The following is a 13,594-nucleotide window of genomic DNA, read 5'->3' on the forward strand; positions in this document are numbered from 1 at the left end:
AAGGAAATAATATGCAAGAATTTATTTATGTTATAGGATGCCATTTCGTGTAGTTCATATGACAATAATTAAAGGGTTTAATATGTGGTTAATTAAATGACTCACCTTTAGTTAAATGACTCTCACCTTTAGATGATAATTAAGTGTCAAGAAAATAATTTTTTAATTATAATTAATATTTGCTTATAGAAACACCAAAAATTAATTTTAAACAACCCCAGACATGCACCTAGATATATTCTAATTTATTAATTAATTTTTTAGATCTATCACCCCAACAGTTGTTGGATCACCATAGTGGTTATGTAAATTTTACGCTAAAAAAATTCAATCCTATGCATGGAGTGTGTTAGACATGCCATGTAGACTAATAATGTGATCATCTTGTGAATTAGGTCTTGGGACCGGTTAAACTCAAATCCAAATAGTAAAAAAAAAACTTCCTAAGATAGCTTAAGAAAACATCTTATAGCTTATATGAAAACGATTTGATTTTATTTTCTCTTAAATTATAGGAATAACTTATACACCGTGCGCTTATGTGATAAACACTTCATTAACCACTTTACCAAACAGGCTTTCTTAAATGTCGGTTTTTATCTTCATTATAGGGCATAGTTGTGTTGTGGCTCTCTGCGATTGTTAGGCATCCAAGGCCTCAGTGTGATGTAGAACCTTGTGCAAATCCAACAGTACTGCAACGATCCTGTTTCTTTTCTCTTCCCTTGCTCAAATGGCTCTTGGAGCTGGTGGCATTAGGCCATGTACCTTAGCCTTTACTGCTGATCAAATCAACAACCATGAAACCCCACAAAATGAGAGGACCATGAAGAGCTTCTTCAATTGGTATTATGTTTCGGTTGGCGTTTCAGTAACGATTTCAGTGGACATTTATAGTGTACATTCAAGTTAAAGCAGGGTGGGTTGTGGGTTTTGGGATTCCTGTGGGGCTTATGTTGTTTTCTGCCGTCATGTTTTTCCTTGGGTTCTTCCTTATATGTCAAAGTGAAATCAAACAAGAGCTTGCTCACTGGTTCCGCCCAAGTGATTGTTGCATCCTGGAAAAACAGATACTTACACCTACCTCGTCAGAACTCTGACATTTGGTATTTCCACAATGGCTCTAATCTTGTTCAACCAACAAACAAAGTAAGGTACGTACCAATTTGTTGTGCCACAAATTTCATACGACAAGCTCTCATGTAATCTGTGTCCATGTTTCTTTGAGTAGAGATTAAATAAGAAAGCCCTGTAAAAATTAAAGTGGACACTATGACCCAAATTAATTTGCTGTTAAAAAAGGTTAGCCAATCAAAATATAAAGTCTTTTAAAAAAATAAAAATTATGGGCTATATTAATTCTTATTGAAGACTAAAATGTTGAGTTTTAGGACTAAGTTCTCTGTTTGGATAACTTTTTTTATAATTACTCGTAAAAGAAGAAAATAAAATAGACCGAGTTTCTCATATAAGCTAATATCAATTTAAGCACTTAAGTTTTATAAAAGGTTTTTTTTTTCATTAACTTCTCTAAAAACTAAAGTACATTGATTGATTTTATCTTATGTGACGTCAATGCATTTTACCTTGTTAATTATTTTCTTCTTTTATATATAAGTATTTATTTATTAAGAAATTTATAAACATGACCTTAATATGATTTATATATTAATTTTACCTCAATGCATTATATCTCTATACTTTTTTTCTCTTCCTTTTCTTTCTTTGGGAGTTTAAAAGTATGTTGTCAAGGATGGACCTATAGGTAGCTACCTTGTGGACTTGGGGGATTTGGTACCCAATTTATTTTAATTTTAATATATATATATATATATATATATATATATATATATATATATATATATATATATTATAAAGTAATTAATTATTTCATTTGAGTTAAATAGTAACATTTTAGTGTTATTTTTTCTTCTTTTTTTTTATAAAAAATGCTTTTTCTATAGTTTTATTATAAAGATAATTATTCTTATCTTTTTAGAAAAATATTATATTTTTCTTACATAGTCTTTTGTAGAGATAATTGTATTTTTTTTCTCTCTTTCTTTGCAAAATATTTGAATATCATTTATTTTAAATAGTATTTTTCTTTTATCATATGTGTACATACCAAAATGTGGAGTTGATTGACTTTAAAGGAGACGTAGTCTAGATAGATTTCACGATTTCATACATTGAAGGGTAACTATCCTCTCCTCTATTAGGAAAACATAAGGAGAGACTTACAAAATAAAAGACTTCGAACTCAAGTAAGCATGTGAATGAGTTGAAAATAAAATAAAAAATGTGAGATAGAATATGGTATTTATAGCGTGGAATAAGAACTTCGAGTCCTTAATGGTAGGAAATAGTGGTATAACAACTCTTGTAAATAATTCATTGTTCATAAATAATAATTAATAGATAATTCATAACTTGTAAATAATAACTTGTAGATAATCCAATGAATTGTAAATAATTCATCACTTATAAATAATTCATTGTTAATAGATAAGTACGTACTTGTAACTTGATAAAAAAAAAAAAGTATTATCATTGAGATTCAAATATTGAAGTATTTGATTTAATGATAACATGTCGTTAGTAGCTGGACTGTCAAGGATGGTGTGTCCGTGTTCCTGTAGGACTAGCTAACATGGAGAGCTAACATACATATTGGAAGGTCAGGTCATTTGCCACGTTAATTTTATAAATCCCGAATAATACAATATGTTATTGTTATTTTAAAAACTATAAATAATTATATTTTCAAGACTTTATTAGTTTTTCCCCGTATTATAAATTATGTAAGAATTAAAAGTTATTTATTAACATTAGTCAATGAAGTAAACTTAATTAATTACGAAAACCAAACATTGGCTTAACGATATAAAGTTTGAGATGCACTAGTAAATATTCTCTATTTCCAATCAATTCTTTGAATATATTTTTTCTTTTTGTCTATAATTTTTTTTTCTGGTATTGCTTATGAAGCTCCAACATGTTTTTAGCCTTGAGTGCATAGACTCAAACACATCGTTGAGTAAATCTTGAAGAAGCAAACCAAATACCGAGTTGTATTAAAGATATCTCGGAATTTATTTTTAGGACAATGACTATTGTCACAGTATGACATTTTTCTTCTTTTAGTCTTTAACAATCTAAAAGGATGCTTTTCTTTATTGATTTTTGGCCACTATTGTTTCGTGAGTAACATAATTCATTCTAAATTAATAAAATTTTAGATCACAATTAATATGAATTTTTGCTAAAACATTATTATTAATGTATATATGAATATTTTTATTATAAATTCATGATTTTTTTAGCACGTGAAATCAATGATTGACATTTATAACGTTAGGTCTTTAAAAAAAATGTTCATGAATTTGTCCTCTGTTTAGATATATTTTCAATTAACATTTTGATAAATTACTAACTTAATTAATATTTTGGAACATAAATATTACATATATGAAATTTGATGTGTATATGAATCTTAATTTTTATAGTTACTTCTAAAATTTTTGTTTAGCTCTCTATCTTTAATTTGTATGTGGTTATCCATGTATCATTTTCCTAATTAATTATTTGGTTTTTTCCTGCTTAGGTTCTTGAACAAAGCTTGCATAATCAAGAACGGAGAGAAAGATTTGGACTCGGATGCCCATTGATCCATGGAGTTTGTGTACAGTGAGACAAGTAGAGGAGTTGAAAGCCATGTAAGTTCTTTTCTTATTTGAGATACTCATGCTTAGGATATATTTATTAAAAAGTTTTGAATTTCGGTGTCTCGGGATATAGGGATTGGTATCCGATATGTATTGTTCTTTTGCTTTCTACTCCTTTTATAAGTTTAAGGTAGTTTAATTTTAACACGACATCACATTTAGCATGAGTTTTCGTGTTAAGCGCGTCTTTGAACTTACTTGTGAGTTTTTTTCTCATTAAGTGTGAGTTGGCATTAAGCGAAGAGACATGTTGGATTTATTGTTTCGGTCTTTAACTTTTTCTTCAAGATTTTTTTCTTCACGTAAAATTTTCTTTTTTTGATTCCTCTGGATAAAAAATTATAATAATATTTTTTTTTATTATTTCATTAAAAATAATATAAAATTTTTAGACAAAATTAACTATCAAATTAACTTAAATTTAACGTTATCGAGTAACTCCTATGTTGAATCTTATAGAGGTGCTTAACTCCTTTTTCTTTTGAGAATCTATTCTTAATATAAATTACCATTGGAGTAAAACTTAAAATGGAGTAAAACTTAAAATAGGTAACAGTCCATCTACAAGCATCGGTTCTTACTTGTCAACCTTAATGTGGAACCATTTTGTCAGCTTTTTAATTTTTTTTATATACTTTTTGAGTTGCATCAGTTCAGTTAATAAATAAAAGATTTAATTATTTATTTATTTTTTATAATTTTTAAATTTATTTTTTTTAATCTCTATAATTAATAAGTATATTTTTTAGTCTCTAAAGTTTATATTTTAATTCTCAAGAGGTCTTTGTCATTAAATTTTTTTAACTCTATTAGTTAAAAAAAATTAATGTTAAAACTTTTTAAGAATTAAAATATAAATTTTCAGGGACTAAAAAGTCTACTTATTAACTATAAGGATTAAAAAAAATAAAAATTATAAAAATTAAATGAGTAATTAAACCTAAATAAAATTATTGTTAAATAAGAACATGGAGTTATTGGTGGCTCTTTTGGTAGATTTTTTTAGAAATAATGGGTTATAGAGATTGGGTGCTTAGGCTGGAAAAGATAAAAATAACTTGTGTGAATAAGTGGAATCCACTTAAGAACTCCAAAGAGAAATACTAAATTGGAAATGGCCTAAAGTCTCAATTAAATTGCTTACCCAAAGGGCACTTACTTGAATTTCTTAATTACATGTCAGTTTTTATCTTCATCGCAGGGTGGGCTGTGAGTTGCGGGATTTCTATGGGGATTGTGTGATTGTCTGCTATAATGTTTTTTTGTGCCCTTCCATATACGTCAAAGTGAAACCATATAATAGCTTGCTCACTGGCTTCGCCCAAGTGATTGTTCCAGCCTGGAAAAACAGACACTTACCCCTGCCTCCCAAGAACTCTGACATTTGGCATTTTCGCAATGGCTCTAATCTTGTTCAACCAACAGACAAAGTAAGCTTACTTAAGGTATGTATTAATTTTTCATATAATTCATATGATAGACTCTCATGTAACACTTGTGTATGTGCTTCTTTCTTTGCATAGAGATTAAATATATATAGGCATGATAAAGGATAGAGTAAACACTAAACGACCAAATCTATTGTTAAAAAATGTTAATCCTTAAACATAAAAATCCCACTTTAATCTTTAAAAACAATCAAATATTGGCTATATTAGTCCTTTTAAAAAACTAAAGTGTACCATGTTTTATATGACTAACATTTATAATTTTTAGAAACTAAATAAAATAAGATTTGTGTAGTATTGGAGATTAATGTGTCTTGCACTAATTTTTTTCGAGAAGAAATTTAGGTATATTGCTAAATTAGTAAGAAGAAATAGACACAAAATTTGAAAATCGTGTACAATTATCTGGTCCCGGTCCTGTAATATCAAATTATAAATTAGAGGAATTATTTTGAGCATGTTAATTAATTCAATATTTCATTGATCTCCCTTCTTAGGTTCTTGAACAAAGCTTGCATAATCAAGAATAGAGAAAAAGATTTGGCCTACGATGGGAGACCCATTGACCCATGGAGTCTGTGTACAGTGAGACAAGTAGAGGAGTTGAAAGCCATAATCAGAGTCCTTCCTATTTGGTCCACTGGCATCATACTTGCGGCTACTGTAAGCCAACAATCATTTTTCATAGTCCAAACAGGCACCATGGACAGGATGGTGTTCGGTTTAGATATCCCAGCCACTAGTTTCACTTTATTCATAATGCTCACTTTGACCATATGGGTGATTGCATGTGGTATGATCTCATTCTAGTTCCCTTTTGGCCTAAGGAACGAATATTCACTGTTAAGCAACGAATGGGAATTGGGCTACTGATCTCATGTTTTGCCATTATAGTGGTCAACATGTCAGTTATGGTGGCTGTTGAAATACAAGTATATGAGATAAAATTTCATATCAAATACAAATAAAAAAATTAAATATATTTTCTTAACTCTTCTTAATTCTCGAATATGATTTGACACAACGTTTTACTTTCATTGGACAACTAGGGGGGTGTTTGGTTTGGTTGTTTTCTGTTTTCATTTTCACTGAAAACAGAAAACGATGATGAAAATGTGTTTGGTTGGATTTCTGAAAACATTTTCAGTGAAAATGAAAACAGGAAACAACCAGAAAATGAAAACAATAAATTTTCGTTTTCAGTGTTTTCAGTTGAGAACAAAAATCTCATTTCGGGTAAAATGAAATTGTGGTGACAATGAATATAATTTTAAGCAAATCTAAAAATACAAAAAGACAAGAAGTCAATATATCATAAATTTTCAGTATTTTTATTTCATGAAAACAGAAAACAAGAAGTCAAACCAAACATATTTTTAGAATTCTAATATTTTAAAAATGAAAACAATTTTCAGAAAATGAAAATAGAAAATGAAAATACAAACCAAACACACCCTAGAGTTTTTGTATTCTCAATTTCCTAAAGTAATGTCCAGTGTTTCTGTTTCCATATTTACCCTTAGCCTTGGGGTGGGAAACTTGGTGGGAAGCCTCATTATCAAGGTTGTGAAAGATGGGACAAGGAGAGGAGGAGGAGTTGGTTGGCTAGCATCAAATATCAATAAAGGGCACTATGATTACTACTACGGGCTCCTCTTCATTCTAAATTTGGTTAATTTGCTATGCTTCGTTGTATGGAGTAGGGCTTATGGGAGTACTCAGGATATAAAAAATTGGGATGAAGAGGTTGACAAAAAATTGACATCAGAAAAATGTATTCTCTTGTAGCAGTGGAAGAAAGATATTTCGTGAATATATTTTTCTTATTAAAAGAAGAGTGAAAATAAAAATGGAAAAAAAGAAGTAAATATATTACAAGAACTATTCAGTCTATTTTATTTTTACATAAAATATAAATCCAACAATTGAATATTTAAAAATAAATTTAATCAAATTGTGAACATAACAAGTGCAATAGAAATCACCTAATTAGAATTAAGTCCTATGACCAACCGAGCAGCAATGAAAGAAGCAACAAAAACAATTGGATTTATGATAGTTTCCTGATAGTTAACGATATAATCAAACAAGGAATTATGACTTTATTTTTTAATTACTAAAATTTATTTGATTGAAATAATTAATAAAAATTTCGAATTGCAAAAAGTAATAGTTATTTAACTATCGGAATTACTTTCAAATTTCTGTAGAAGAAGGATAATTACTTTGAAATATTCCAGGAATTAATTACGTGACACTTATAAGTTATAAATAAATGTTGTAAATTGTAATTCATGAGTATCATTTCAACAAATCTATCACATTTAAGAGGAATGGTAGCATTTCTCTTGTATCACTGTAATTGATTGATAATTGATAGGGGGGCAGAATTAAGAACAAATTAATAGGAGAGAAATTTTTTAAAGCTTGAAAAACATAAATTCTGAAAAATATATTTTCTGAAAATGAATCAAATTTCTTTGATTAATCGTTGCAATGCTAATTTAAGTTTTTTAGAAATCAAAAAATTATATAATATTTTTATCACATTAAATAATTTAATAAAAAATAAGATGAAATTTTTACTGTAGTAAAAGAGAAAAGAGAAATTAGATGAAAAAAAAATAAGATTTTTATTTCTTCCATGGATTTTTTTGTTGAAAAATTGAATAAAAAAATTTAAAAAACATAAAAAAAATGTTGTTTTTTTAAAATTAATAACAATGTACGATTTATAATTTCAAAAAAACCAAAAATTTCTCTCATACTGCTCAGAAAATAAAAAAAGAAAAAGTTGAGTGAGAACCGAGAAGAGACTGATAAAAACTTAGAGGCGAGGCAATAGGCATTGGACTTGGACAGTGAGTGTGATGGAGATGGATCCTCCACCGAAGAGCTGGAGCATCCACACCCGATCCGAGATCATCGCAAAATACGAGGTCATGGAGCGGGTCGGGTCGGGAGCCTACGCCGACGTCTACCGTGGCCGTCGCCTCTCCGACGGCCTCACCGTGGCCCTCAAGGAAATCCACGACTACCAGTCCGCCTTCCGAGAAATCGACGCGTTGCAGCTCCTCGAGGGCTCCCCAAACGTCGTGGTTTTGCACGAGTACTTCTGGCGCGAAGACGAGGACGCCGTCCTCGTCCTTGAGTTCCTCAGAACCGACTTGGCCACCGTCATCGCCGACACCGCCAAGGCCAACCAGCCCCTCCCCGCCGGCGAGCTCAAGTGCTGGATGATCCAGATTCTCTCCGGCCTCGACGCCTGTCACCGCCACATGGTCCTCCACCGAGATTTGAAGCCCTCTAATCTCTTAATTTCCGAACACGGCCTCCTCAAGATCGCTGATTTTGGACAGGTTATCTCATTGTCAACAATCGCAAAACCCTAACCATCTAGCTATTCAAATGTTAATTTAGCCCGTGTCTGCAAAATTGATTTTTAATTTATAGTGAATTCTCCTATTAATTTGTATTTAGAATAAAAAAAACTATTCAAACATAAAATCAATTTTGCTGCTCATCTAAACACACACTGACACACTTAATCCCTCAAAATGAAACCAAACAGCCAGTGAATTGATGGGTTGTTTTCTCAGGCAAGAATTCTCATGGAGCCTGGTATTGATGCTTCTAATAATCATGAAGAATATTCTAGAGTTTTAGATGACATTGACAATAAGGATACTATTACTAGCACCCACGATGGGAATGCAACATGCAACACAAGTGACGTAGATAGGGAAGAGGAAGAACTTGGTTGTTTTACGTCATGCGTTGGGACTCGTTGGTTTAGGGCTCCTGAGTTGCTTTATGGATCAAGAAACTATGGTTTAGAGGTTGATTTGTGGTCCTTGGGATGTATCTTTGCAGAGCTTTTAACGCTGCAACCTTTGTTTCCTGGAACTGCTGATATTGACCAGCTTAGTAGAATCATTGGTGTTTTGGGTAACCTTGATGAGAATGCTTGGGCTGCTTGTTCTAAACTTCCTGATTATGGGATAATCTCCTTTAGCAAGGTGGAGAACCCTGCTGGTCTTGAAGCTTGTTTGCCCAATCGGTCCCCTGATGAAGTGGCTCTGGTGAAAAAACTGGTTTGTTATGATCCTGCCAAGAGGGCCACGGCGATGGAGCTGCTTCATGACAAGTACTTTAGTGATGAGCCTCTTCCTGTTCTGGTTTCTGAGCTGCGAGTTCCTCTGACCAGAAAAGAGCAAGATGGGGATTCCCCTGGTGGGTGGGGTGATATCAACGATATGGATTCCGATTCCGATTCCCAGTTTGATGAGTTTGGCCCTCTGAATATCACAAGGACTGGTACTGGTTTCTCCATACAGTTTCCTTGAAGAATTCAAGGTACATTGTATTCTTGGAACTGCCTTTTTGCCTTTTCTGTCGTGTTGCTCAACTGTTACTATTTGCTGGAAATTCTTCGGTGAGAATATTGATAAGAAAAATCCCTTTTTTTTTTTCTGATTTGTCATTCACTTGTGAACAAAGGGATAAATTATTCAAAAGTAATTAGAATGATTGTGTGTTTACATGACATTCATAGTTGACCATGACACTCACAGTTGATAGTTTATATAATACATGGACTTGTATCCTTCCAAATTCACACATATAATGATAGCACGTACTATAGTTATTTTTGTGTTTATTCCTCTCATGACACAACTAAGTAAAAAGTTAGCTGCAAGAGGATTCATATCCATAATACAGCATCATATAAAGAGTAAGGACCGACTTTTTGTGAGTGGAAGTGGCAAATTCTGCAGCCCAGCTATGTTAACAGGGGTCTTTGTGAACTTAGACGTTGAAATATATTTTGTTTAAATTTATATTTTTATAAAATTTAAAAGAAATTAAATAGAGGAATATAATTAGCTTTCCTCTTTCTTTTTATCTTTTTAAGAAATTAAGTTTCCTCTTATTAAATAACTCTGTTACCTTTTTAATATGAACTCCACTACCTGTTTTTGTCTCTATATATGAATACTATTTTGTCATAATCATTTATTGGAGAAAAGCTAGGCATACCTTATCATCTTTAACTGTACATAGAAATTGGATAATGAAAATGATAGAAATTGGATGGTTATCTTCATGATATTTGTAATCCACTTTAAATCCATAGTACCATGATTTGAAAAAAATTAGAAAAAATGAGAAGTTATATGTTACTCATGACTTATTGGTTCTCCCCATGTCTTTTGATTAACATATCTTATAGCCTATACTTTTTAATCTTTAATACCTTTTATTGATCTAGAATAGGCTACTGCATAAACATTATGAAGAGAGACATACTTTTTCTAACTTAATGTCCATTACATAATACTAGTGCAGGTTCTTTAGCCTTGGAATTTCCTATCGCACTTCGAACAATATATATTGATTTATGCAATTTCGGAATCAGTAGAGTACTAGAATGCTACTTGGATTCTACTTCTGAAGAAACCATTTTAAACAAAATATTTATAATGCTAATTCCTGGATGTTTATTTTTCTGTCAATTAATTTGCACAAAAAAAAGCTTTTTATTCAACCTTGTCTTGGGACAAATGTAACTTAAATATATATATCATTTTAGACACAAATATATTTAGAGTTACATTAGTAACAGGTCTTATTCACTTTTTTTCCTGGAAAATTTGTTCCAAATAAGACGAACAGTGAACCTCTTATTTCGGGACATTTCCGTGAACACTTATGCTGCTCAATACTATAGCTTTCAACTTGAAGCTATTATATACGTTCTTTCTTCCTAAAGCATTACGTTAAAAATGAGACAAACTTTGAAAAATGGAATGTTATTAAGCAGGTATCTCTTCTCCTTTCTATTTGTAAAAAACATTTTATTTTCCCCTTTCCAAGCGTGGAAGGAAAAATAAGTAATTCAACAACATATCAACCTTGGGCAAAACTTTATGCCATTTATATGGCAAATAATTCTCTAAACTAGGCATGGTAGAAGGGCGGGTTTAGTCTTCCTTTTCTTGACTCCCCAAGTATTTCCTTCCCCCACCCTCTCAATCTCTGGGGTTCAAAAATCAGACTCATCTTTGTCCCTCTTTGGGAATTGAGTTTCTATGTCCCGTCCGGTTTTTAATCCTATCTTTTTTTATTCATAAAATAATAAAGAAAACAAGACAATTTTTTTTTTTATAATTGGACTGAAAATTGAAATTTTAAGTAAAAATTATTTAATCTTATTTTTTTTATAAGCTCAAAGAAATAGTAATTATGACAACTTATTTATCAAGGGTGAAATTTCAAGTAATTAACAACATATTAAGTAAAAATTGTTTGTTTTCATTTATTTTTTAAGCATAACATGAAATTAAATAAAACTTGTACAAAAGTATAAGAAAAACAATAATTTCATGTGTAAAATAAAACATTAATCCATTAAAATTGTAAGGTTATAATAGTAGTTTAAAATATTTATTATATCAGAATAACACTAGGGTGGAGGCGGGGGCAAGGACCAACAAACTTGATCTCATCCCCGACCCCAACTGTCTCAATTGAAAAAAATTCGAACTCGAACTCAATCCCGATCAACTCAATTTTTTCTTATCAAAGTCGGTCGGGCATAGATTGTTCCTCGCGGGGACAAGTACACTTGTCATGCCTACAATGTCAGTTGATTAAAAAAATAATTACAACAAAAAATTAGAAAGAATGATAATCTAAATATGAGTATGATAGTAGGATGTGAGTTACATTCTTTATCTTGTATAATATAATTCAATTCAACTCTTGCAACTGTAGTTCGAATATACTAATTTACAAGTCTTCATATCTCATTAGGAAGGATCTATTTATTTATTAACTATATTCTTTATGAGATAGGAGACCTTTAAAAGAAGGTCTTCATGATGCAATCAAATCTAATACCTAAAGGGGTGTTTGGTGATGTAAATGTGTTTGGTTGAATTTCTGTTTTCTCAATGAAAATATTTTCCCAAACTAACCTGAAAATAATAAAATATTGTTTTCAGTTGAAACCAGGAATCTCATTTTGGGTAAAATGAAAACACGGTGACAAAGAATGTAATTTTAACTAAATCTAAAAATACATTCCTTTTGAAAACACATTTGCAGTGTTTTTATTTCTTGAAAACATAAAATAAAAAGTCAAACCAAACATGTTTTTAGAATTTTAATTTTTTAAAAATGAAAACAATTTTCAAAAAATAAAAACAGAAAATAAAAATACAAATCAAACACACCCTAATTCTTCTTCATTCAAGAGTCTTTGAACAATTAAAAATAGTATAGATTCATTTCCTACAATGGCTAACGTTTCCTATAATTTCACAATACTCATATTAACTCATTGAACGCATTTGAACAATTGTTATCAAATTTTATGGTGTACATATCCGTTAGTTTCTTTACGACGAGTCTTTTTCCTTCATGATAATCAAACTACTTGACAATGGGGAATATTACTTGGAGAGTGATCATGATACCTTTTGTAACCTTCACCTTAAAAAGAATCAAATAATGTCTTGACTTTTATGATGAATTGCTCTCATGTTCGCTTATATTGGGCTAATCCCAGTTGAGTGTGTCTTCCATGGTCCAGTTTTAGTGGGTAGTTCGATTGAAGTTTTTAAGCTCTTTAAGCCTTTTCACACGGAATATATAGGGTTTAATGGTTTTATCACGTTTTCCTTAGAGCCACCATACACATACAGAAGCCTCTGCCCTTTCCCACCAGGTGGAGTCAGTTTGTTATCTACTCCTTTGCTATCACCTCTGGAAAAATACAAAACATTTAAACATGTCATTTCCTTTTCAATTTATTATCCTAAACATATACAGCAAAAGACTTATAGAGTTTATATTTCATTTTCTTCACCACTTTTTGTCTTTGGTCCCAGAAAAGAAAAAATAACTGTAATACAGATTTTTTAATTACCATGTAATAAATATTACATTTGTTTTTTATTTATAAGACTCAATTAATTAATTTTTTAAAATTAAAAAAATGATTAATTTAACTGATAACAATAAATTTATCTTAAATTTTTATCTTTTTTCAAAAATGCTATTGTTATTAACGTTGCTCTCTCTCTAAATGTTTATTAATACAACATTTTTTATTTAATTAAAGATGTTCTAGTGTAAAAATAATTAATACAAGAAATATTATGTATTTGATCTTTTAAAAAGGAAAAAAATATTATTTTTAAATTAAATCTTATAAATAGGAACAAAGTAATTAATGTTACTTAAGAAATTTGAGTTTTTCATTGAAGTTTTTTTCTCCTACTCGTACTTTTTTATTCACAAACTTTTGGCATATGAAAATTAAAATTTAAAGAATACAAATATAAATATTTTACCATTCTGAAAAATTTTATTGATAATTTCCCAATATTACTCTAGCATGAAAGCATGAAA

General features: G+C 30.5%; 2 protein-coding genes across 2 annotated transcripts; both read left to right on the plus strand.

Moving 5' to 3' along the window:
- Window positions 1–313: 313 nt before the first annotated feature.
- On the plus strand, window positions 314–6,224 carry LOC114411581. The gene is made up of 4 exons (XM_028375218.1): window positions 314–1,154; window positions 3,608–3,719; window positions 4,930–5,173; window positions 5,674–6,224. The coding sequence occupies exons 2-4, from the start codon at window positions 3,661–3,663 to the stop codon at window positions 5,704–5,706; spliced, it is 336 nt and encodes a 111-aa protein (XP_028231019.1). The 5' UTR covers window positions 314–1,154; window positions 3,608–3,660; the 3' UTR covers window positions 5,707–6,224.
- A 1,770-nt stretch (window positions 6,225–7,994) lies between these two features.
- On the plus strand, window positions 7,995–9,824 carry LOC114413574 (cyclin-dependent kinase F-1-like). The gene is made up of 2 exons (XM_028378041.1): window positions 7,995–8,535; window positions 8,776–9,824. Exons 1-2 carry the CDS (start codon window positions 8,047–8,049, stop codon window positions 9,520–9,522), a joined length of 1,236 nt encoding a protein of 411 aa, XP_028233842.1. The 5' UTR covers window positions 7,995–8,046; the 3' UTR covers window positions 9,523–9,824.
- Window positions 9,825–13,594: the final 3,770 nt, after the last annotated feature.

Source organism: Glycine soja, chromosome 5 (genome assembly GCF_004193775.1).
Source record: "Glycine soja cultivar W05 chromosome 5, ASM419377v2, whole genome shotgun sequence".
In the NCBI taxonomy this organism is placed as follows: Eukaryota; Viridiplantae; Streptophyta; class Magnoliopsida; order Fabales; family Fabaceae; genus Glycine; species Glycine soja.